Here is a 26,711-nt window from a genome sequence, read left to right as displayed (position 1 = left end):
AGCAGCGTGGTTCAGTGGAAAGAGCCTGGGCTTCGGAGTCAAAGGTCTTGGGTTTGACTCCCGGCTCTGCCACTTGTCAGCTGTGTGACTGTGGGCAAGTCACTTAACATCTCTGTGCCTCAGTTACCTCATCTGTAAAATGGGGATTAACTGTGAGCCTCACGTGGGACAACCTGATTACCCTGTATCTACCCCAGCGCTTAGAACAGTGCTCTGCACATAGTAAGCGCTTAACAAATACCAATATTATTATTATTATTAGTCCTGCAAAATAAACTCAAGGTGACTAGGGTTAAAAAAAATATTAACCAAAGGGAAGGAGGTTAATGTCCAAAACAAAGCAAACACATTGGAATCAGATTTTGCTACTTCATTAATTAGGCATTCTAAATGCCATAATATTTAGAGGTTTTGGTGGGTTTTTTTGTATTTTCTAATCAACTTCTGAGTCAGGACCATTGACTTGTATGAGGGTAATTAACTTAGCAGTCATGACTCTGTCATTCAATTACAAATACATTTATTTTACATTACTACAGACACCAAGCCCAAGTATTTTAAGTAGCATAACTTTTTCCTATCAACAGATTGGGAATGATTCGTTTTATACACAGTGAGATCCAAGTAAGATCTCCGTGAATACATAGCTGAGTAAATCTTGGTTCTCAGGCACAAATATTGATACAGAAACAAAATCTCAGAAGATAGCAATTTTTTTTCACAAGTCCCTTTATCTGAAAAAGAAAACGAAGTAGAAGTGCCAGGATGTTGTTCTACTTATGTGCTTATTCAAGCATTACTGGAACACTTTTAAATTACTCTTCCACCCCTCTCGGCCTAGAATAAATAGAAAAAAAAATGCAGAGTGAAAGCTGTTTGAGCCAGTGTACACTGGAGATTGTTAAAGGTCATATGATCATTTTCATACAAACATCAGTTTCTGCACACACAACTGAAAGTCAGCCTGAAACCCGCACAACTATTTCTCTGACCTTAATGAATTCCTCACAGCACTCTCAAGGAATCCAGTTCAATTACATTTGACCTTTACTTAAGATACTTTCTGCACTTAAGCAGATTTTAGATAACCCCAGGAGTACTGTGGATTCTGGTTCCATCAGCATTCCTAGTCTGTTTTAAGGCTATAGTAATCACTATGGAAAAGGAAAACATTTGTTTATTTGTTTAAGCAACAAGGTGTTGCAAGTCAACACTAAGCAGGTGTCCTATGACTAACTTTAGTTTCCTCACCTAGGAAGGGAAAACTTGGGAATGCCCCTTACGTCTCACAAATTAGGTCAGGTTACAAACGTCTGACTATCCTTTGTTCATTAGCTATTTCACCTCCAAATACTGTGCAGAAATGGATGCCCTTGTTCCAACATCAAGAAAAAATACTCAATTTACCCAGGGGTGAAACGACCAACTAGCTGCTTTGCTATGAATGCTCCTGCTTTCTTAGTGCTCCGCAAGGGTTAGATCACAATGCTGACAGCTGAGAAGCAGGTCAGTCAGGTTCTCAGGTGCTCCATTACACAAGCGAAATACTGCCCCACCTAATTGGGTTTCTCTAGCATAGTCCTGCTCTGTGGTACGTTGTCACACTTACCTCATCTGGCTCTCTACCTCACACCAGACGAACTCCTGGCAGTACCTCAGCACCTGTGTGCCGATACTCTAACACCATACGGTAAGTGTGCTACAGTCCTTGTTTTCCCCCATATCTTGCGACAAATGAAATGTCAGCTGCTTTAACTTGACCAGAATTTGGGCCAGACTTACTTTCTGAATCATTTACTAATTTGAACAGATATTTCCTAAAATAATGTTGTAATTGCTCCCATAAAATAAACTGAGGGTAGGTAGTTGATTGGGTTAATTTCGTGACTTTTACATGGAATTGTCACTGACATGGCAGTGAATCCTTTCTCAAATGTTACTCAAAAAGCAGCAGAAACTCCTTCCTCTGAGTTGAAAATAGATTGAAGTGGTTGATTAAGGAAGGAGAATGTTTCCTGAAGGTGATTCTTAGTAAAGGTTTCAAAGTATTTGCAACTAAAATGGTGAAATCAACCAAATAAGGAAATGTCTAAATATTCATCAAGCTTTTTCAAGAGGATTTTCTAAAAGTGTGGGGGTATCCAAGATAATGGGTATTACGCATTTTTATAATTCATGGACATGATTACACACCTGTCAGAATCTATACTGAACTTTTTTTTTTAGACATTAGAAAGTTGTATAGGTTAAGTGTTTGTATAAAGAGGATAAAAATAGACTAATATGTTAAAAGAACACACAGTACTTTCTTTAGTTCTGATCACATACAATAAAAGCCTAGAGATTAACAAATTTACTTTCAGAAAGCTAGTGATTTATTGCACAGCAACAGCAACTGTGTAAAATAACTTTGTACTTCTAAGGTATTTATTTATAATAAAAAATCATCACAACTTATAAAAGACTGCTTAAGGAAAGATTTATTAAATGTACACATAATTTCCTGACTAAACATTCATTTAAAATGGTTCAGTAAGGATGTAATTCTATCTTTCAAAGGAAATTGGTTTCCTGTTCACCTTATATTCACTGTTTTGATCTCTGGGGAATATTTTTGGGTCAGATAAATATTATTAAAGGGCCCCAAATATAGTGAATACTAAAGGAATACTAATTCCTATGACTTTTAAAAAACTGGGGCATGTGAACATTTATTTCACAGTTTCCTAAAGCTCTCATTTTCTTGTTTTATTGTTCTTGAAGATTGTCCCTTAGTGAGAAGCAGCGTGGCTCAGTGGAAAGAGCACGGGCTTCGGAATCAGGGCTCATGAGTTCGAATCCCAGCTCTGCCACTTGTCGGCTGTGTGACTGTGGGCAAGTCACTTAACTTCTCTGTGCCTCAGTTCCCTCATCTGTAAAATGGGGATTAAGACTGTGAGCCCCACGTGGGACAACCTGATTCCCCTATGTCTACCCCAGCGCTTAGAAAAGTGCTCGGCACATAGTAAGCGCTTAACAAATACCAACATTATTATTATTATTAGAATCAGTAGGTCTATTCTATTTACCTTGTTTTCTTCATGAACAGTTTATACTGTGTTTTAATCTGAAGACATTACTCTCTCCAAACCTCTGCCTGAAGGTGAGCAGTGTAAACCCACCCCCCCTCCACCAAAACAACAAAAACAATAGTAAAGGAAAAGACCTAAATCTTGAAGGGAATGAAAAATTACTAATTAAAAAAATTAATTGTACAGGGAATTTCTAGTAGATACCCTACTTCCTTAAAACTGTACGGTGTCATTTAGAAAAGATAGAATATTATAAAAAATATACTCCCCTCTAGAATGTAAGCTTGTTGTGGGCAGGGGACGTGTTTGTCAGATCTATTGTACTGTACTCACCTAAGGGCAGTACAGTGCTCTGCACAGAGTAAGTATTCAATCAATACCATTGATAATGAGGATAATGATGATGATGATGAGAGCCTTGCAAAAGAAGGTCTTGGGAGTCAAAGGGAAGTTTGTACACAGCTGTGTCAAAAATTTTTAATCATTTAGGCATTACACAGTAAAGTAATCTGTTTATGCTCTTGAAGAGGCCAGCCAAAATTGGTAGACAGGGTGAAGAAGGAATTGCACTACATTGGGCCCATAAGAGATAGTGCCTAATTTAGCATTTTACAAGTGAATTTATGAGCACATTTTTTGGCTCTCATGTCCTTGGTACGACTCCATTTGGTTTCAAGCTGAGCTGAATGATAACTAAGGGGTTCTTGTTTGTGATTCTCAATAAGCCAAGAGAAAGCAAGCCTATTTAAAACCATAGGCCTCATTTTCATGAATGCCTCATCTGGCATATGGAGTATTCCCTGTTTTTAAAAGTGCAGTACATTACAAGAATTCTTTAATTTGGTAACTCTGGATAGCACACTAATAGATAGGAAAAACAAATACTTGAAATTTTACAGATAAAGGAAACCAAAGCATTCAAAGTCCAAGTTCAACTTTCTTAATGGCAGAATTTGGAATAGTCTCAACCTCATTACTCAGAACAATTTGTCCATACCAAAGTAATACAAAACCCACTTGAACTCTATCATAAATTAAGAAAGGAGGCTACATTCTGATGTGGTAATGAGGTTCTTTGAAACAAATGCAAGTTATTCAAATAAAGAGTTAAATTCCAAGATGAATAAAAGGATTTCCATGTACTTTTGGACAAACTAAAGGATTCATTGAACACAAACCCCACAACTATTAAATTCCTAGGATCATTGTAACATGAAACTGGTAAATGTTTTTGAACCAGCTTCCTTTGGATTCTTTTGCCCTGCAATGCTTAACAATGATTCACGGATTCCATCATTTTGAGGCACTTCCAAACTGCAATCCATGGTCAACCAAAGAGTGACAGAAAAAGACAGCAAATACACAAGAAGTAGCAGCCCCATCACAGTTCCTCTTGTTTTTCTTTTCCCTTTCTTGTTCTTCTCACCTGTCTCTACACCTGACTGTGGGTTAGGAAGCAGATGGAGCACATCACAAGTCAGCAAACTAAATCTGTAGGAATTGTGGATTAATATGGAAGTGCACACAAGTAGAGATGCCTGGCAGACTGGCAATGAGACTGAGAAAATCCCATTTAAAACACTCTTTTATTCCTCCTGCCTACATTTTGCTACAATCAGCATGCCTCCTTGAAAGCAGAGCTGAATCAAATGGGCGCCCCCATCAGCAGGATCCATCCTGCTGATTATGAGGTCAAGTGAACAGAAAATCTATGGTGCCCTTATCCTTCTTGGTGACATTTCATAGTTGGATCCTACTGTAATTTACAAGCTTCTCTGGCCATAGGTATATTAAACCCTGGGGTTAGTGAGTCAGAAATTAAGGTGTTAGATTCTTTTTGAAGCAAGGAATCTGAACCTGAATCATATGTTTTTTTGTTTGTTTTTTCTGCAGCTAGAGTAGCATGAATTCTATTTAGAACTGTTTGTTAAAAGAGGTGATGATTAGATGTAAAAGAAACAGATAAAATGCATTAATCCCTGAACAATTATAAACAATATTTGGTGCCCACTGCTTTTTTTTCTCTCATTCCCTTATGATAAAAATAGTAAGGTTAAGGTAAATAACAAAAGCAGTTGATTCACTTTAGGTTTCACTGACTCATGCATTTTAAATTACTACTGAAAGGCAGAAGAAGAGTTGGTCATTTCCCTGGGTAGTTTAAAATTACAGACAAGGTGAAAAAAGAACAAAACTTACTTGTTGAGTAACAACATGGTTTCTCATTAAGGGGAACAGAACTGGGCCAGTATCCGAGTATAAGGCCATGAGCCTCAAGAAAAGCTCTTTTTTGTTGATTTTTTTTTTTAATGGTGTTTGTTTTTGTTTGTTTTTAGTGGTATTGTTAAGCACTTAGTATGCACCAGGAACTATTCTAAGTGCTGGGGTAGATGCAAGATGATCAGACTGGACACAGTCCCTGTCCCACATAGGGTTATAGTCTTCATCCGAATTTTACAGATAAGGTACCTGAGGCTCAGAGAACTTAAGTGACTTGCCCAAGGTCACACAGCAGCCAAGTGGAGGAGCCAGCAATAAAATCCAGGTACTCTGACTCCCAGGCCCATGTTTTTTCCATTAGGCCACACTTTATAGGAAAAAGAAATGCTTATTTGTATTGTTGAATGGGACTCCTAGAAATAATGTTGTTGGACAAGTAGCAGCTATTTATGTTTCAGTATATTAAACAAAAATGCATGCATAAAGGATGACTTAGAGGTTGATTTGCTTGAAAGGCCAAAATAGATGGGTGGTAACCAGAATTTGGCACTGCTATCTTTCCATCAAACCTTGAGAGATTGGGGTGCCTCTTTTTCTTAAATTAAAAACATAATTAATTAGTGTTTTTAAGCCCTTCATTGTAGATTGCTGTTTAAATTGGGAGGCTGCTTGTTTTCCATAAGGAGATATGTTTACAAGCATGTATGATTAGAATAACAGGGTTTGAAGAGACCCTATGGGCTGTCCAATTTCCTGATGTTTTGCATGAAGAACCTCAGGTAACCTAAAAACAAGGCAGAGTTTCTCAAAAGTGATTTTGACACATATTCCTTTTTCATTTTTTCCTGGCCACTCAGAGAATGAGAACGATTTTCCAATGCTACCCCTGTAAAGCCACCCCAGTTGGATGAGGAAGTTAGCCACAGGGGCAGACACCCTAGATCTGTGCCATATGGAAGTGCCTCGATCCTCCCATTTCCCCCTACCCTCCACAGGCCATATATGGTAATTAAGGATTCCATGATTGGTGGGGGGTAGGGAGGCATCGATGTAGATGAGTGGGTGTCTGCCTATTCACTTTGCTATATGGGTATTGACAGTTGATTCTGAAAAATCCAGAAAGTTATGTGAAGCACCTGGGCCAGGTTTCACTGGTTAGCTATAACCTGCATTGATATGATCACTTGGAAAAATGCCTTAACTCTTCCAGCCAGTAAGGTACTATTTGGAACTCAGGATCAGGAAGTTGGGTGGACACTTGTTAGGCTTTGAATGGACCAATTTGGCTTCCAGCTGCTCTGCCTCCTGACCTTACGAATATGGTGCTCAACACTTGCAGGCCTTGTATTTACTTTAAGCTCCCAGCCTCTCTCTGTTTGGGTCCTACCACTGGGTCCCATAGCTCAGAAGCCACAGGGAAGGGAATTCAAAGACTTCAATCCATCTTTTCCTAAGCAGCATGGCTTAGTGGATAGAGCATGGGCCTGGAATAGGAAGGACCTGGGTTCTAAACCCAGTTGCTATGTGATCTTGGACAAGTCTCTCTGTGCCTTCTCTGTGCCTCGGTTACCTCATCTGTAGAAGTGGGGATTAAGAGTGGGCAGGGCAGGGACTGTCTCCCCTCTAGACTGTAAGATCATTATGGGCAAGGAATGTGTCTGTTTATTGTTATGCTGTACTTTCCCAAGCGCTTAGAACAATGCTCTGCACACAGTAAATGCTCAATAAATACAATTTAATGAATGAAGTGTCCAACCTGAGTAACTTCTATCTACCCCAGTGTGTACAGCATTGTTTGGAACATAGTAAGCACTTAACAATTAATATTGTTATCATTTTTATAATTATTAAGTTGGAGTGAGTGTACGGGTGGATAAATGCTATAAGTTTGGGTGGCCTCAGACAGACTTTCATAAAATGGGGCCTCTGACATTATGCCACTTGGCATACTTAATGTGAAACACATGATGTCATGAGCATCTTCCCAGGATCTGCATGGGTGATTAGGGATCACCACATTGGTAAGTGGCTAAGCAAGAATTTTGTATCCTGAAAAATTCATCCCCCCTCCCAAAGTTCCCAATTTCCCCCTAGTTTTCCCCAAGGCTTACTTATGGGACAATCAAGTTATCATTCTTTCTCTAAAAATTGAGAAAACACAGCATTATACCTAACTAACCATTATAAAGCTAGACAAGTCCTGAGAAAAGTATGGTTCCCTAATTCATAGTACTGTAAGACCTGGTTGCATAGAATGACCTCAGGTGCATTTAGAAGAGTTTAGTTATTTTACATAATAATGATAATAATTATGGTATTTGTTAAGCATTTACTATGTGCCAGGAACTGTTCTAAGTGCTGGGGTGGATATAAGCAAATCAGGGTGGACACAGTTCCTGACCCATTTTAGGCTCACAATCTCACTCCCCATTTTACAGATGAGGTAACTGAAGCCCAGAGAAGTGAAGTGACTTACTCAAGGTCACACAGAGACAAGTGGTGGAGCTGAGATTAGAAACCATGACATTCTGACTCCCAGTCCTGTGCTCTAGCCACTAGACCACCAGGCTGCGTGGACATGGCATTTTCAAACAAAGAGAAGCATAGGAAAATACAACTGCCTCAGCATGCCAGAGTCTCTGTGTCCCCAGAAACTTCAAGAGGTTGTGATAAATCCTTGTGAATGGATGGCTGAAATTCTATAGAAAGTGAAAGATCATAGCTGGATGCAGCTTTTCAATAAACATAGGAATTGCATATATGAGCTCTACCACTATAACTGGGGAGATCAATAGGCCTATCTTCTGGAATGGGTAAGAAAAGGGGTGTGAAAGTGTAACTTGATCCTTCCTCTCTTCAATGGAAGTCTGAAAAATTGGTCCATCCATAAGGTAGGTCAAATCAGGACAATTGCCCCAGACTTAAAACTCTAGGCATACATTCTCTCACAAGTAGCACAGTTTCTAAAGGCTGGATGAAATCAGCCTTCAGAACCAGTGTTCCAGGGTCCTGTTCTCAGGAGCACAGACAGAGGAAACAGCATGGCACAGTGGATAGAGCCTGGGTCTGGGAGTCAGAGAGTCATGGGCCCCACCTCCACCACTTGTTTGCTGTGTGGCCTGGGGTGAGTCACTTCACTTCTCTGTGCCTCAGCTACCTCATTTATAAAACAAGGATTAAGAGTGCAAGCCCCATGCAGTATAGGGACTGCATTCAACCTGATTTGCTTATATCCACCCCAGCACTTAATAAAGTCCCTGTAAGTACTTAACAAATACCACAATTATTATTATTATTATTATTATTTTGAAGCAATTCAAGGATGGAGTAATTGCAATAGCAAATAGTTCTGTTCTTCAAATCATTCCCCACCCCTGTTCTGGGCCAACAGCTCCAACCAATATAGGTAACTTAATCTAAAGTCTCCTGCAGCTTCATAGGCTTTATTTTACCAGGTGAGAGGGCCACAGAGAAGTGAGGCTGTCAGACACAGGGATAAAGGTTAGGATAAATGGAGATTGGGAAGGCACGCTGGGATTCTCTTCAGGCTTCTTCCTTTTGTCTGCAGGACTGACAGGGCTAAGAAAGCTGGGGCATGGATTAACTTTTATTTCAGATGAGATTAAATAGTACTTCCATAGACTATTTTATAGCCCTGCTGTTGATCTGGGAATTAGGAGATCTTGGTTTTAGTCCTGGTTCTGTCTGCTGGGGCTATGCCACCAGCTCTGAAGGTTTCTGACCAAGAAACCACCTAGAGCATTTCTTGAGGACAGATCCAGCAGGAATCCTGAAAAACAACTGGATAAGCTGGGCGGTGATAACCACAGCAGCTACCAAGGCAACTGTCTACTGGATTATGGGACTGTGGCTAAGTATGGGCCCTTTGCTGGGATGATTTAGGCTGTAATTATGTCCTCCCTGTTAAAAACCACTGCATACACAAAGCAAGGTGCTGATCCCCTGCCTGCCCAGCTGCTTTTTGCACTCTGTGCCCCAGTTGGGATCACAACCGGTTTGGGTGAGAGAATGCGAATCGTACTGCACAAATGAGTATCACAATAATGAATTACACTATGTAGGTTCTTGACAGGATTAAGGTTGTTCTGTTGTTCCCAATGGGAGGATCCACAAAAAATGAAACTTGAAAGATAATAATAATAATAATGTTGGTATTTGTTAAGCGCTTACTATGTGCCGAGCACTGTTCTAAGCGCTGGGGTAGACACAGGGGAATTAGGTTGTCCCACGTGGGGCTCACAGTCTTAATCCCCATTTTACAGATGAGGGAACTGAGGCACAGAGAAGTTAAGTGACTTGCCCACAGTCACACAGCCGACAAGTGGCAGAGCTGGGATTCGAACTCATGAGCCCTGACTCCAAAGCCCATGCTCTTTCCACTGAGCCACGCTGCTTCTCATAGATAGCAAACTATATCAGATAGCAAGATAGCAAACTATAGACTAAGAGCATATGTAGTTACTCTTCCCAACTGGTCTAACCTAGCTACTGTATTTTTTAAAAAATAGGGAAAATATTTTCAGTGTTTATGGAAGTATATACAACATATTTTGGACATTACAGAGAATTGATTATTAAAAGGTATTCTGTGAAGACAAATTTTACAAATAGTAAAATCCTGGCAACAATAATGATGGAGTCTTCCACTGAAAGTTTCGGATGGACATGAGTCCTGTCACTTTAGATGCGATATGAGGTGTGTGGGGATGTCAAGGTGTGAGACACACAGCTAACCAGGGACCATGTACTTGAGATTAAACCACCTTTCACTTAGCTCATTCTCCTTGGCTTTAGCAATGCTTTTGTCCTCAATGGACTGTCAAATGGCAGATCCATAAGAATACATCTTCAAATCTTTTCAAAGCCTTCTGGGTCAGGCTCCACTGCTCATCTTTTCATGAAAGGAAGTCGTGGAAATCCTTTCATCATTCATTCATATTAGATGACCTCAACATCTTAGCTGAGCACATATCATTATGGCCACATTGCCTGTTACTGCTGCCACATTTCAGGACCTTAGAGTTCAGGATGAGATCTTGCCATTTTGTGCCAGTTCTCTATTTAAAGATAATTGCATGAGATTATAGATGGGAACAGTTTTGTGTGGAAAATATCCTTCCTATGTTGCTAAAGATTTGTCTCATAATTTGAAGACGTTTCAATTCTTTGTCTGCATTCCTTAAATTTCATTAGGTTAACTTTAGAAATCTGCATCTGTATGTGTTTTATCATGGTGCAATTGCTTTTCTTAACACTAATTAAAATATTCTTCATTTATTGCAGGATTTCCACATAAATAGAACTATTTATAATGCTGACCTCTACCAGAACCCTTTTGACTTTAATTTTTGTTGGTTTACTCTTATCTAATTGTGATGGAAATAATGATATGGAAAGAGGTACAGAAGTTAATCCACCTATGCACACACAGCCTCCTTTGGTGAAGACAAAAGAATCCTACAAACCCAGTGAGAGTATAAACTTAAGAAATTACACTGTGAATACCGGTGGCTATGATATGTCTTCTACAGCACCACCAAATGGTATAAAGCATACATCACACTTGCCTAGTGATCTGGAATCTGACAGCACATTTTGGACCCCTTTCAACACTAGCTCTTCAAATCCACTGAGCTCTACCACAGTCAGCAGCCTTTCCTCAGTACCGACCACGAATACCACCACTCTTCCTGGAAAACTTACAACAATCAAAGCACATGATAATTTGAATACCACTGTGCCTACAGGACATTTTACTTCATCACCAAGCCCTTTCACTGACAACTTCACATCAACTCCCTCTGACAACAGTTCCATCTTAATGACCACTCACATTCCTTCAGTTGTTACAGCAACTGACAGTACGCTGAGTGAGTCAACAACTGGCATCAATAACTCAACTACATTTAATGGGAGTCTAGAGACAACAACTCTACAGCCTGGTCTGAATTTCACCAACAGTTCCAAAACCCAGTCAAATACCTCAGATTCTGGAAAAGGTAAATATATAAGCTACCATACTCCTTTTCTAGGACCTGAAAAGCAAATAATGTGCATTTTTGTGGAGACCTGATTTCAAGCAATATGTACAGATAATATGTAGGTGAGAGGTACCACGTAATGAGCATGGTGTTAGCAAGAAATTTATGATCTGGAGGTACAGTTTAAATGGGAGTAAAGGAAAAAAGAAACTTATGGATATGAGTGTGTTCAATCCTCCCAGTACCCATTCTATCTCCCTATTAGCAGTACGTGTTTTGGGAAAATAATTACTAGGTTTGGCTGTCTTCTTTGTGCGGACATTCCATAGGTGTGTTTTATGGTCTTCCTGTGGTCTCAAGGACCACAGTACTCCTTCCAAGATGCTACAATCAGCATTGATTTATGAGGCAATTACTTAAACTCTAGGAGAATCTCAATACTTGAAAGTTGTAGGCCACAGGATTGCCAATCAATCAATCAGTGGCATTTATTGAACCCTTACTCTGTTCAGAGCAATGGACTAAGTGCTTGGGAAAGTACAATACAACAGATTTGATAAATGTGATCCCTGTCCTCAAGGACCTTACAGTCTAGTGATTCAAAAAGCCTGAAGGTGAGTATCTAGAGAAGGAATTGGTGAGGAATAAAGAAAAAAGTTTGGAATAAGATGAGATTGCAGATGAGGACATAGTTGTGGAGGCATACCAGTGTGGGAAAAGTTTTTTTTTTTAATAAATGCATTCAATATCACTATGAACCTATAATTTAAGGTATGAAACTAATAATCAGAATTTTATGAGATTAATAAAATAATTTATGTTCCTAGGGAATGAAAGGGTGTAACACCAAACTGTAGAACTGACATGGCTAGTAGAAAACATAATATTGATGCTGCTTTCTGGGTTATGATGCTTGCTACCAACCCTTGTCAAATTAAGGGAATGAAAGCTTAAATGAGTTTTTGACCAGTTTAACTTTCCACTTATTTCATCTCTAAATTCATACAATTCCTAACCATATTTCATTAAGCTATTTTCCTGTAACAGTGTCCCCATTTTAGTTGGCAAAACAGAAGCCAAGTAACACGGTAACAGCAGGCATGGAAGATGCACATTTTTAAACCTGAAACTTTCCTTGAAAGCACTGCAGCAATCTAAGTGTTCTGTGTATGAATTATTATTTTTCTGGAAAGTTAACATAAGAAATACTTCATGGGACCAAATTGAGATGTAATATGTTCACTGAAGAAAATGAGAGCCAAAACTAAAAACACAAGTGCTAAATGAGTCATTTCCCCTCCAGTTGGGCTATTTTTTTTTTTCAAATCAAATACTTTGAGTGACTGATAAGGACTTTAAATCAACAAATAAGGCAAAGAGATCATCTCTGGTAATTCACTGAACTTTATTTTTTCCAAAGTTAAAAGACTGTGCTTTCCCTCTCTTTAAAGTATTCCTTACATTTCCTTAAATTTCAGAAGTTTTTTTCTAAATTCCTGTAAATCTTTCTATTTTCCAACTCTCCACTCCCTCCAACATGTACCACTAGCTTTCTAGATTGCTAACACCAAATTTAAAACATCTTTCCCATTAGAGTCTCATGAATTGTATACAAACTTTGGGAATACAAATTTCAACTGAAAATTAGTATCTTAATTTCCCTTTGTTGCCCAACATACTGTATTTCAATGCTATCAATTTAAAGTCATGGGAAAAAACTGAAAAACCAAGACTGCATTGTTCTTCTACTCTCTCATAAAAAGAATGTCTGTATGATGACAAAAGAGAGATTAAAAGGGGTAATATTATTAAACCACTAATTCTTTACAATTCTTAAACAGCATATAACTATTCCTAAAACATAACCTAATTAGCTAAATCTTGATAAAGAAAAAAGAACTTTGTCTTTTCAATTCATCTTTATGGGTTCACTAGCTATAACCTCTTTTTTGTGGGAAATAAAAAAGACATTTTAAAAAATTCATTCTTGGGAAATGGTTATTAAAAGCCCAAATGGAAATTAGTAGGAGATAAAATCTCATTTCTAGATTACAGAAAAAATAACAAAGATGTCTCATAAGAAAAATCAAAATTGAAAAGTATCCAGTGTTCCATTACCTTTCAAAAATGTGCTATTTCTTCTGTGACTTACAAAACCATATCAAACCATTTGTACTCTGTTTTCTTTTTCTAGACACTAGGAACTCAGGAGTAGTGTTCGGGGCAATTTTAGGTGCCATTCTGGGTGCTTCGTTGCTTAGTCTTATTGGCTATTTGATATGCGGGAGGAAGAAACCAGATTCCTTTTCCCATCGGCGACTTTATGATGATCGGAATGAGCCAGGTAAAAAACAAAACACAACAACAATAACGAAAATAAACAAAAAAAACCACAGAGTGCTGCCAATATGTAGTCAGACCTAGTCATATATTCCAATTGGAATGTTTCAACCATAGCAATCAGGGGTCTGAAGGGGAATCCAGAGGTCATCTCTGTCCATCCCCTGTGAGGATGTAAAGTGCACCCAAATAATCCCACAATGAGGGAAGATTAAAAAATATATTGACCTAACATCCCTTCTCCACAATATAGGAAGTTTGAACTAGTAATCCATGAGTTACATTTTCAAGTTCAATCTTTAAAATACATGGTCAAAAGTGGAGACCAATAATGGTGGTATTTGTTATGCTAAACACTTTCTATGTGCCTAATAATAATAACAATAATAATAATTATCAAACTTGTTAAGTGCTTACTATGTGCCAAGCACTCTTCTGAATACTAGGGTAGATACAAGTTAATCATGTTGGACATAGTTCCTGTACCCCATGGGGCTCAAACTCTTAATCCCCGTTTTACAGATGAGGTAACTGAGGCCGAGAGAAGTTAAGTGACTTGCCCAAGGTCACGTAGCAGACACATGGCAGAGGCAGAATTAGAACCCATGTTCTTCTGACTCCCAGGCCCATGCTCTAACCACTAAGCCATGCTGCTTCCCCAGAACTATCCTGAGCACTGGGGTAGAGAGCAGATTATCTGGTTGGACACTGTGGTTCTCCCACATGGGGATGGAGAAAAGGCAGTTAATACCTGTTTTACAGATAAGAAAAACAGATAAGAAAACTAAGGCACAGAGTGACTTGCCCAGGACCATCCAGAAAGTAAATGGCAGACCCAGGGTTAGAACCCAAGTTCTCTTACTCCCAAGTCAGTGCTCTTTCTAATAGGCCACATTGCTCTCCAAATAGGGGGAATATAATTTTTTTAAAAAAAAGGTTTAATTCAATTCCACTTAAGTAAGTGTCCTTCGTATTAGATTATATCACTGTTGTTGAATTTTATCCATGGGTAAGGGTGTGGCTGAAACATCTGAGGTGGGAATGACAGTCACAGCAACGTCATGGGTACACAAAAGCTGATCACTCATACTAATGTGTTTGCTGTTTACAGGGCCTAGCACTGGTTTTGTGCCTTTAGTCTCAAAACCATGTTAAAGTTTCTGCTTGAAAAAGCCACTCCTTTCTTGATTGCAACAGGTGACACTGGTCTGACAGCTATAATTGTCTCCCCAAAATGCCACATTTTCTTAATCCTTAAATCATTTCCTCTGTCACCCATTTCACCACTATACAACAGCTTTTGACCTACTCTTTGGTGTTTACTATGCTTACTAGTCCTTTACAGCAGAGTATTGGCATTACTATAGTCCATTAGCATTTACAGAATATCTCTAGGGTACAGATGCATAGCATTGAATCAGGTGCTAAAATTATAAATGCAAAGCTAGTAAGGACATGAAACAAAACTTGTTCTCATCACAAGCCAGGAGAAAGTAAGAACTGCATTTGTATCCATCGCATTTTGGGAGTGGACTCATATTAAACCATACTTCCCAACATTTGTCTCTTCAGATCTACAGGACTATTCACTTATGAATCAATCAATCAATCAATGGCATTTATTGAATATTTACTGTATGCAGATCACTGTACTAAGTACTTGAGAGAGTACAATACAACAGTCTAGAGCTTACAATTTACTAACTGCAAGACCACCCAAAGTATGAGTGTATTCCATATACATGGTCTTTGAATGGACATAGATTAGACTGTAAGCCCGTGATTAGACTGTAAGCCCGTCAATGGGCAGGGACTGTCTCTATATGTTGCCGATTTGTACATTCCAAGCGCTTAGTACAGTGCTCTGCATATAGTAAGTGCTCAATAAATACTACTGAATGAATAAATGGTGGCATGTTCAGTAATAAGAATGATTTTTAGTAGAAAAATAATACAAAAAAGGCAGTTGGTACCATGAGTGCGCCTAATTCATTCAATAGTATTTATTGAGCGCTTACTATGTGCAGAGCACTGTACTAAGCGCTGGGAATGTACAAATCGGTAACAGATAGAGACAGTCCCTAATCCCCCACATGTTAACTGTTTTTAAGTTTGCTCATGGAACTCTCCCTAGATAAACTCTATAGCCTGCACTTCTAGGGGGATATTCTTCATTAAGCCTTTCTAACAGGAGAAATTCAGATTATGACTAACATCATATAAACACACTTTCAGAATTTAGTTCATTAATACTTTATACCTTTCCTGCTTTTACCTAGAGGGTTTCATTAATGGGCCTCCAATGATTATATGAAATATCTCTGCTAATAACAATGACAAAACAGAATTGTTTATGGAAGAGCAGAACGAGCAAACCTTAGTTGGTTTATTCTGAAGACCCTTGCTTATGGTACTTAAACTAGGTCGACACCTAATTATTTTTATGAAATGATATTTAGGCTCTTGGAAGAAATAATTGGCTTTTTACTGACCAATGTCTTCCTTTACAATCATTATATAGTAATTCCCAGGTCAATCAGCTATGTCCAGAGGAATCTAAGTGAAAATTTAGCTGGGATTTAGTGCACTAAGATCCACATATATTTATAATCACTGAACTGAATTTTTCCCCATGCATTTAGGAAGAAATGTGAAGTATGAACTGAGGAGGGAAACCTCTGTAGGTTTATGCATGTGGGGAAGATTTTAACTCTCTTCAACTCTAAAACCTTCCTGAAGATGTTCCATAGAAAGAAGACTGCAGCATCATTTGGGAATTGACTAGAGTGGGCCAAGAGCAGAGTGGCTGAAATGTGCCGGGAATAATTAGAATTAGAGTACCTTTGTGGAAAGAGCATGGGCCTGGGAGTCATAAGACCTGGGTTCTAATCCTGTCTCTGGCAACTATTTGCTGTGTAATCTTGGGCAAGTCACTTAGCTTCTCAGTGCTTCAGTTCCTTCATCTGCTCAATGAGGACTGAATACCTGTTCTCCCTCCCACTTGGACAGTGAGCCCCATGTGGGACAGAGACTGTATCCCACCTATTGACTTGTCCACCCCAGAGCATAGAACTTGACACATAGTAAGCACTTAACAAACTCAATAAATAAAAAAAATACCTGGGAAGCCCCATAGCATTTTTAGCCCATTGTTGGGCAGGGTTTGTCTCTGCTGCCGAATTGTAGTATCCAAGTGCTTAGTACAGTGCTCTGCACACAGTAAGTGCTCAATAAATATGACTGAATGAATGAACCAATGAGAGACTCTTTGCACACAATGTGAAGTGTGCTCTAGGCCCAGAGCTTCCATAGCTACAGTAGCCTGAGTTTATCTTGTTCCTCACTGGGGAGGAGAAGATTTGCATTAGGTTTTACAAAACCCCTTTGGGATAATGGAAGGAGCTGGAAGAGCTTGACTAATTATCTAGAGTCACCCCAGTCCCAAGAGAGGCTTCTTCAGTGGAGCTATCTGTATTGATCAGATGGTTCCTGGGAGCTGTCACAGTCTCTCCATAATGACTCCTGAAAATGTCTACAGTGTAAGCTCCTTGTGAGCGGGGAACCAGCTCTTTTATATTGAACTCTATTAATCTCTTAGTATGGTACTCTGCACACAGAAAGCACTCATATATGATTGACTGATTCATTGGAACAGGTCTTCAGCTCTGACAAATCATGTATAATTTAGAGAAGTCCCCTCACAGCCCTCTGAATCCTGAAAGTCTTGAGGTATCCCAAGTTAACACAAGACTCATAGATTGTGGGTTAGAGAATGTTCAATGCTTTGGAGCAATATAATTATTTACAGTTCCATCCCGACCTATTGCAGCATGCTTGTGGGGCTAGGTGTATGTCTGCTTTAGTTACTGAAGTCTGTGTCTGCTTTAGCTACTGAATTAGGGATGATGGGCAGGAGAGCTGCACTTTCCAGAGGGGCTTCATTGCTGGGAATCTTCTGAGATCCATGGCAACTCAGAGACCCAAATTCATCTCTACTTTTTTGAATACTTTTATTCCCTTAATCTAGGAAAGTGGATATTTCCCCCTTATTAATCCCTAAATGTTTTAAAACTTTGGAAAGGTAGAAAGCAAGTTGAAACATTGAAAGTTGTGAAACACCTCCTTGTAACTGGAAAAAACATAGTTGCCACATTTCCTCCAATCTGCTGGGAAAAGATGCCAAATGGCAGTGTTCCTGATTATATTTTTCTTAATTCTACTTGAGTGCCTTTTGTGAGAACACCGGGTCATTTGGATCACACTTTATGAGAGTAATATGCTAAGCACTCTGAGCTTTTTCTTCTTGAACCTGTTCCCAGTGCACATGGAGAACAAGTCAGTGTAAAGTGGTTACCTCTGCCTTGGAACAGAACTTTTTTGCAGGGAGAGAAGCTTCCATCACCTCCACAGGACAGTAGTACCACTAAACACAGTTACCAGTACAGATGATGCCCAAAAGAATGGAAAATGGCTTATACTCCCTGTGGATAAGATAGCCATTTTGGATTAAGAGCGCTGTTTCCCAGTTCAAAGGGAGAATAAAAATTCTGAGATATACAGTTTGGGAACCAGGTAGTTGCCTATGTTTGGAAGGAAACCTGAGCTGACTTTTCATGTCTTCATTTTTTTTTCTCTGGTCATTTCAGTCCTTCGGTTAGATAATACATCAGAACCTTATGACATGAACTTTGGAGAATCCAGTTACTACAATCCTGCTGTAACAGATGATGCCGGAGTCCATGACAGGCCGGGAAGTGCACGTGATGGTATCCCTATGGGAGACATTCCTCCATTGCGCCCTTCAGTATAAATTCTCCCAGCAGCTTCAGATTGCAAGCTATTGCCCTATGTGCCTTACTTGTTTCAAATACATCTCAAAGGAAATGCATCATGTTCATCACACATCATGCCAAGGATTTTAAAATTATAAGGCAGAGGGTTAGCAAAAAGAGGGTAAATTACATAGAAGAATCAACTATAACAATGCATTGCTGTTCTGGGTTATTGCTCTCTCTCTCAACCTCTAATTAAACTCAGTTCGTTCCTCCTTAGAAGGCTTAAATGATTGAGAAAATTGAGCCAGAGGATTCCACAATGGCAGGATACCATGCTAATTCATCAAAGCCGGAGCCTATTTAATAATAATATGCAACCAAAATAAGATTCTCATCTTATTATGAAGAGATGGTGCATCAGCTAAAAGCAATGACATGACTTCTGCTTTCCCTCTGTCTCTCTCTCCCTCACTCCCTCTCTCTCTCTACCCAAGCCCCTAGAGTACCATACTAAACTGCCAGGCTGGCATTTTCTTTAATGAAAGCTGGAAGGGTTCAATTTCAATATCTTATTTACAACTTGCTTTCCAGACTATTCTGTAGGACTTTCAAAGGAAGATAATTCAGTGTGATGCTCCAGTTTCTAAGAAAGGAAGGCCAGCCAAATGGGGATATTTGAATTCCACCCCATTTCTGGCCTGCATCAACTGAACCACTCACTACCTGGCAATCAGTGGAAATAGTGTAAAATAAATAATATCCTCTGGGAAGAATATTTTCTCTGAAGAAATTAAAAGTAGACTAGACACAAACCTGGATCAAGGTGACTCTTTTTTTCCAGCAAGATTTTTGATAGACTGAAGATAAGCCAAAGCAATTGCTTATCTGTACCTTTTAAGTTTCCTAGCATATCAAAAGACTAAACTCCAATAGGACATGCTTGTCAAACTATAGAGGATTTAACAGATGCATAACACCTGTTATTCTTCAGTGGATCTTTACTATTAACCTGGAAAGACTGGATAAAACGATGATTAAAAGGAAATCAAACCATGAAGTTGTTTGCCAAATGAAAAAAATCACATTCCTTGGAAGCAGGATGGAACCTAATAAATAGATGGACTGGAGCATCTTTCATTTTTTCAGAAGCACCTGGGATTCTGGGAGAAATCCATGCCAGAACTTTAACACACTACAGGGATAGAAGAGGTATGAAACCTCTAAAGCAGTGACATCTGCTGAAGAGACAGCAAATGTTTGGAGAGGACAAGGTTAAGGCTGTAGATGGAGAAGAATTCCATAAATGTTACTGAAGATTATATCCTGTTTTTTAAAAAATGACATCCTTTAATTTCAGTGGGAAAATATATTTAGAGGACCAGTGGAACTTACCCCATATTGCCATGAAAATTGCAAAGAAGACAGTTCCTCCATTGTCAAACAAATGAGTAACCTTAAAAGGAAAATGAACTGGATTAGTGCTACGCTTAGAAGCAATGAGAGCATTCCAAATGATGTCTAGAATGACGTCGAGACATCCCAGAAGTGGAGACACCCTTGTTATCTTGATGAATTCAATGTTCGAAGCTGCAGTATGAGACCCAATTTTCCAACTAGTTGGGAAATGACTCAGGGTTTCCAAGCCAGCTGTCGTGGATATGGCTGAGGCAGAAAAACCGGCTGGCAATACTTGTGGAAGTCCAAGGAAACAATGCAAATTCCTGAGGCTGAAAGGCCACAGCATATATAATACTACTACTACTAATAATAATGTCAGTGGTATTTGTTAAGTGCTTATCATGTGCCAGGCACTGTATTAGCGCTGAGGTAGATACAAGCAAATTGGATTAAACACAGTCCCTGTCATTCATTCAATTGTATTTATTGAGTGCTTACTATGGGCAGAGCACTGTATTAAGCACTTGGGAGAGTACAATAAACAGATACATTCCCTGCCCACAACGGGCCAAGAGTCTAGAGGACAGGAGGTTCACAGTCTTAATTCCCATTTTACAAATGAGGTAACTGAGGATCAGAGAAGTGAGAGACTTGCCCAAGGCCACACAGCAGACAAGTAGCAGAGCCAGGATTAGAATCCACGTTCTTCTGACTCCCAGTCCCATGCTCTATCCACTAGGCCAATAACACGTCTCCAACTCTTTTAAAAAGAACAATTAGGTCTTTGATTATTGAAAGAGGTTAAGGGTTTAGATTTTACATCTTTGCTAGATAATTAAATGATAGTAAGACAATCTGGGGATTCCCATAAACGTTTATTTTTATGTTCAAGCCTTTGTGGTTATATGGGGTCATGTTATCAAATTGCAAAACAGTGGTAATCTCTATCTGTTTACCCCTTACCTTCCACCAAAATAGAACTTCTACAATCTCAAAATAATTGGACTTTGAGCTCTTCAAAATGTTCCCTTATATATTTTCAGGGTTGAAATAATATTAAAATCTACATTTGAATGAAGACATCAATTTCATTTGCATCCATATGTGTACTTATTTTTGCAACATTTTCTTCATTTCAACAATGCAAAATGCTATTTTCTCTAGTCACACTAGAGAAGCTAAATCAGTTATACTAAAACTGAAAGGAAAAAATGTAAATTTTAAAATAGTTTTAAATTGTGCCATATTTCAAAAACAATCAATAAAGACAGCTTGTTGATCTATTTAATGTAATGTTTTATTCCTGAAAATGCTATTGAGAAAATGGTGCATTTAGTTATTTATTTTAAATGTGGACAGAGTGAATGGTTATCATTCGATACTTTGGGAAGTTAAGCAAAATGTTCTGTGATTAGATTTTTGGAAAAAGGACAAGTAGTTATGCTAGTATTGGTTTTCATGGTCTATGTATATGTGTCAGAATCATAACAAAAGGCCTATGCCCCAGAATGCTTTGTCACATGGTAATCTCAGAATCGAGTAATAGTAAAAGTAGTAGTAGTTTGTTTGCTTTTTTAATGGCATTTGTTAAGTAGTTACTATGTGCCAGGCACGGTACTAAGCGCCAGGTAGATACAAGCTATTCAGGTTGGACAAAGTCCCTGCCCCACATGGGACTCACAATCTTAATCCCTATTTTACAGATGAGGTAACTGAGGCTTAGAAAGGAGAAATGACTTGCCTAAGGTCATATGGCAGACACGTTTTGGCACATAGCAAGTGCTTAAAAAAAATACCACAATGATTATGATTATTACCATGTTTTAGATAGTCAGGCCTGAGGTAAACAATCTCTGACAATCCCTGGCCCTCTGGCCTGACAATCTAAAACATGGTAATGTCAGATATCCTCCCAGATTTCCCACCTGGATATCCTTTCCCAACACTTAGTACAGTGGTCTGCACACAGTAAGTGCTTAATAAATGATAGCATTAACAATAGCAGTAGTAATAGTAGAAGTAATAGCAGTAATAATAGTAGCAATAGTAATAGTAGTAGGTAAGAAGTTGAAGTAGCAGTGATACCATTAATTTAGAAAACATTTGATGCAGTGCTGTGTACTAGGCCTTAGGAAGTTCAGAATAAAGAAGTGACATATCCCCTAAGCCCAAGGAGCTTGCATTCTAACAGGACAATATCTGCAACTGGGTTGACACTGAAAAGTGGGACCCCAGGGAGATCACTTTGGCCAGCAGCCATTTCTTTCCAGGAGTGGGAGAGAAGGAATAGAAAAATGTCGGGAGGAGAATGTCAGTCAATCATTCAACTGCATTTATTGAATTCTTACTGTGTGCAAAGCACTGCACTAAGTGCTTGAAAGAGAATAATATAATTGAATTGGTAGACATGTTCCCTGTCCACAAGAAGCTTAAAGTCTAGAGAGGGGACAGACATTAATATAAGTAAATAAATTACAGATATGTACATAAATGCTATATGGCTGAGCAGGGGGTAAATAAAGAATATAAATCCAAGTGTGGGCAACACAGAAGGGAGTAAGAGAAGATGAAATGAGGGCTTAGTTAGGGAAGGCCTCTTGGATGAGATGTGTTTTTAATAAGGTTTTGAAGGTAGGGAAAGTGATCAGCTGTTAGATATGAAGAAGGATGGCCTTCCAGGCCAGGAGGGAATAAGTGGGTGAGAGGTTGCCAGGGAGATCAATTAGATCAAGGTACACTGAGTAGATTGGCATTAGAGAAGCCATGTTTCCCAGGCTAAGTGTAGTAGGCAAGCAGAGAGGTAAGGTAGGATTGGGTAAGGTGAGTGAGTACTTTAAAGCCAATGGTAAGGAGTTTTTATTAGAAGCAGAGGTAGATCGGCAAGCACTGGAGGTTCTTGAGGAGTGGGGAAACTTGGACTGAATATTTCTGTGGAAAAATGATCCAGGCAAATGATCTGTAGTTGGGAAAGGGAGGAGGCAGGAAGGTCAGCAAGGAAGCTGATTCAGTAATCAAGGCTGGAGAGGATAAGTGTTTGGATTAATGTGGCAGCCATTTGGATAGAGAACAGAACAAAAGAACAGAAGTTCTGAAATCTCATATACTGCAGGAGACCTTCCCTAGTTCCCATTATTTCCCAGATTTCTGCCACTTCAGCAAATTCGGTCACCTAAGCAACTCTGTACATATGCTCCACTGATGTATTTATGTGCAACTCTTTATTTCTTCTCTATCTTTAATTTATTTCAGTGTCTGTCTCCCTCACTGGATTGAAAACTCTTTGAGGGCAGGGATCATGTCTCTTAACACTGTCATACTCTGCCAAGCACTTAGTACTGTTCTCTGCACGATGTAAGCTTTTAATAAATACTATTGATTGATTATTTCATTGACTTAAAGTGTCCCAGTAATTATCCCTCATTTCTATTACGCCTACACAGGAATTCTCTTAGAATCATGATCCTGGAGCATCAACAACCATTGACAGGAGAAATAGGGCTTTCCCCTTGGTTAGATATCCAGTAAATTTCCCTGCATCTTTCTGCATCCCAACTTTGACCCTAGCCTGAAGTTGAAGAACATTTGAAGGGGTTTGAATATTTAAGGGAATTGCTTAAGCTATCCCTGTTTGGAACCTCTTGTGGATTCTTTTGGTATGTTTTATTCATTCATTCAATAGTATTTATTGAGCGCTTACTATGTGCAGAGCACTGAACTAAGTGCTTGTAATGTATAATGATAGGTTCTTGATCAAGGGAGTTGTATGACAGTATTGTGGAAGTAATTAGCACAGTGGCCCTACCAGATATCTTCATTTTTCCTTAAACAATTAATCAATTACCTTCCTCCAACCCCATTTTCACCTCTGCCCTCCCAAGCTCCCCTGTACATCTTGTCTCGTACCGCCCAAAACACAATTTCACACGTGCACAAACTCTGTTTCTAAAACTCCCTGTGCCACTCTTTTCCTCCTTTCTACTTGGTGCCTTTCTCCATAAGCCAAATCTATTCTAACCTGCAATAATTCTTTTTGTTTTAAAGCTTGTCCCTTCCTTGATGCACAACTCCCTTCCTAATTGTGCCTTCTAAGGCACCCAAAGCTGTGGGAAGAGGATTAGAACCAGTTGAAATTCTCTTCCAATATTTTTCTCCCATCTAATTATGTTGACATCATATCAAAAATTTGGGGATCCTGGAAGAGGAAGGGATGGAACGACTGTAATGAGGCAAAGCTTTTTTTTTTTTAAAGAAAAACAAGTCCTGTGGGTTTGGGATATAAATGGTGGTATTTGTTAAGCGCTTACTATATGCAAAGCACTGTTCTAAGCGCTGGGGGAAACAAGGTGATCAGGTTGTCCTACGTGGGGCTCACAGTTTTAATCCCCAATTTACAGATGAGGTAACTGAGGCACAGAGAAGTTAAATGACTTGCCCAAAGTCACACAGCTGGCCAGCGGCAGAGTCGGGATTCGAACCCATGAACTTGACTCCCAAGCCCGGGCTCTTTCCACTGAGCCACGCTGCTCCGGGTTGATCTAGCACCATGGGAACAGGTGGATTGAGTTCAGGGTTACGGGTGAAGTAAGCAGTGAGAGCACAGGATGATATGCGGAAGGACTGAGAAGCAGCATGGCTTAGTGGATAGCGCACGGGTCTGGGAATCAGTAGGCTGTGGGTTCTAATACTGTTTCTGCCATTGTTTGCTATGTGACCTTGGGCAAGTCACTTCACTTATCTCTGCCTCAGTTACCTCATCTGTAAAATGGGGATTGAGACTATGAACCCCATGTGGGACAAGGATTATGTCCAACCCCATTTGCTTGTATCCATCTCTGGGCTTAGTACAGTGCATGGCACACAGAAAGTGCTTAACAAATGCCATAACTATTATTATTATTAAGACACTGCTCTGATGCTCATCTTTCCATGAGTTTCAAAACTTGTGGAATTAGGCTTGTTCCATTTCAGTGCAGGGCCCAGAGACCTGGAAACTCCTTATGAATCAATAATACCTTACAAAACTGCAAACCCATTTGGTCTAGTTCCAGTGGACTGACACAAGGGGTAATCTATATGGTTGTAACTACAAAGAACACACTTCCACATACACCATGTCTATGTGAATGAAAACATGCCATTTGAATTCAACGATGACATCACCAAGGGTGAGATGGTTAAAGGTGTATGAGTGAGCTGGTTAAGATGAATGACTAAATAGTGATTCCTTCTGTACATATGCTACTGTACCCATGATTGCCCCTTTGATACTTTGTTGTATTTGTTACCCATGTGCTGTTTCCATATCTCCCTTTTGGTGTCACCATCTTACTGAAACTTCTTATCCAAGAATGTTATCCCATTTCTAATTACTGGATACTGACCAGCTGACCTGTCACTCCACTGTCTAATGCTATGCCCCATATTCTGAGGTTATGTTTCACTGCTCCTTAAAAGTGTTACACTCACCCACTCTACTTAGTGTTATTCCATTTCCACATAATGAAGAGTAGCAGTTTGAGTATTCTGTTGTCATCCATTCTCTCCACAGACTGTCCAATCAATCAATTGCATTTATTGAGTGCTCACTGTGTGCACAGCACTGTACTAAGTGCTTGGGATAGTACCAAATAACAGAGTTGGTAGACATATTCCCTGCCCACAATGATCTTACAGTCTATAGGACTATCCAGTGACAGTGGGGTGTGATAACCTTTGCTTCAAATCAGTGATCTGACAGAATTCCAGGACCCTATTGCTCTTCATCCTATTTAACTACTTGATGTTAGTTCTTGAACATAGGTGGGACAGGAGGTGCTGTTTTAGAAATTTAATGTGGCATATATGGTAGGTATAAATCTCACAGCTAAAAATATAGTTGGACACCACAGTGTAACTCTTTTTTGCTCTTAACCTTGATGCAAAACTGACAAATTGAGGTTAATCTCTCACATTCTCCATGTCTCAGTTGGACCCAATTAACCTATCTCCTTTCTTCACCTGTTATTCCCAAACTTGCTGTCTGTACCTAGCTCTTGTTCCTCCCACCTCTGCCCCTTGTTCATGCTGCTTCCCCAGCCTGTAAATCCCTCTCTCCACAGGCAAATCACAGCTCTCCTCACATTCAAATGCCTTCTAAAATCCCACCTTCAACTATTTTTGCCTGCTCTATTTTTCATTACATTTTACACCGACCTTCCAACAGAGAAGCTGCATGGCCTAGTGTTTCTAGCATGGGCCTGGGAGTCTGAAGAATCTTGGTTCTAATTCCCGCTACTCCATTTGTCTACTGTGTGACCTTGACAAGTCACTTGCCTCAGTTATCTCATCTGTAAAATAGGGATTAAGACTGTGAGCCCCATGTGGGATAGGGACTCTGTCCAACCTGATTAGTTTGTATCACCTCAGTGCTTACTGCAATGCCTAGCTTTATAAATACCATCAAAGAACTCTCTCTAGCATCTACTATTATTACTAATCACATTTATTGAGTGCTTACTAATTTATTTGCCCACTCATTAACACTCACCAATTAATCAATCATTGGTATTTATTCTGTGTGCAAAGCACTGTATTAAGTGCTTGGGAGGTTACAATACAATACACTTGGTAGACACAATTCCAGCCTGCAAGGAGCTTGTAGTCTAGAGGGAGGACCTTACAGTCATGCATATATTCCCGTTTGATTTATTTTATTATATTGTATTTATTTATTGCTATGTAAATGCTTCTATTTTCATCTTCCCCATTTGAATGTATGCTCCGTGTTGGCAGAAAACATTCCACTTCTGTAATTCCCAAACACCTAGTGCAGTGCAATACACCAAATGGGCCAATCAATCAAGGCTACTGGTATTCTTACTACAGCCACATATTAATCTTTGTGACTTGGTTACCAACCAACTTGC

At 39.3% G+C, this 26,711-nt stretch overlaps 2 protein-coding genes across 5 annotated transcripts in view; one reads left to right on the top strand and one right to left on the bottom strand.

The window, feature by feature from the left end:
* The window catches only part of ANO3 (anoctamin 3), a 249,457-nt gene that overhangs the window by 41,454 nt on the left and 181,292 nt on the right, over positions 1 to 26,711 (bottom strand). For all 4 annotated transcript variants that reach the window (XM_001509055.5, XM_039911456.1, XM_029060306.2 and 1 more), the window contains one exon: positions 19,801 to 19,861. In XM_001509055.5, the coding sequence (XP_001509105.2) occupies positions 19,801 to 19,861 (61 nt within the window). The remainder of the gene's footprint in view (positions 1 to 19,800; positions 19,862 to 26,711) is intronic.
* On the top strand, positions 1,360 to 21,089 carry MUC15 (mucin 15, cell surface associated). The gene is made up of 4 exons (XM_007658470.4): positions 1,360 to 1,690; positions 10,596 to 11,311; positions 13,488 to 13,637; positions 18,280 to 21,089. The coding sequence occupies exons 2-4, from the start codon at positions 10,624 to 10,626 to the stop codon at positions 18,441 to 18,443; spliced, it is 1,002 nt and encodes a 333-aa protein (XP_007656660.3). The 5' UTR covers positions 1,360 to 1,690; positions 10,596 to 10,623; the 3' UTR covers positions 18,444 to 21,089.

This window comes from Ornithorhynchus anatinus, chromosome 3, assembly GCF_004115215.2.
Source record: "Ornithorhynchus anatinus isolate Pmale09 chromosome 3, mOrnAna1.pri.v4, whole genome shotgun sequence".
NCBI classification, from domain to species: domain Eukaryota; kingdom Metazoa; phylum Chordata; class Mammalia; order Monotremata; family Ornithorhynchidae; genus Ornithorhynchus; species Ornithorhynchus anatinus.
Note: the sequence above shows the minus strand (reverse complement) of the source record. Positions and strands in the feature narration are given on the sequence as shown.

What these genes read in the sequence shown, in the direction of transcription:
- MUC15 (XM_007658470.4), top strand. Translation starts at nt 10,624, where the DNA reads ATGCTGACCTCTACCAGAACCCTTTTGACTTTAATTTTTGTTGGTTTA. An exon ending in TACCTCAGATTCTGGAAAAG is followed by an intron (nt 11,312 to 13,487) that starts GTAAATATATAA and finishes TTCTTTTTCTAG; the next exon opens with ACACTAGGAACTCAGGAGTA. An exon ending in TGATGATCGGAATGAGCCAG is followed by an intron (nt 13,638 to 18,279) that starts GTAAAAAACAAA and finishes TGGTCATTTCAG; the next exon opens with TCCTTCGGTTAGATAATACA.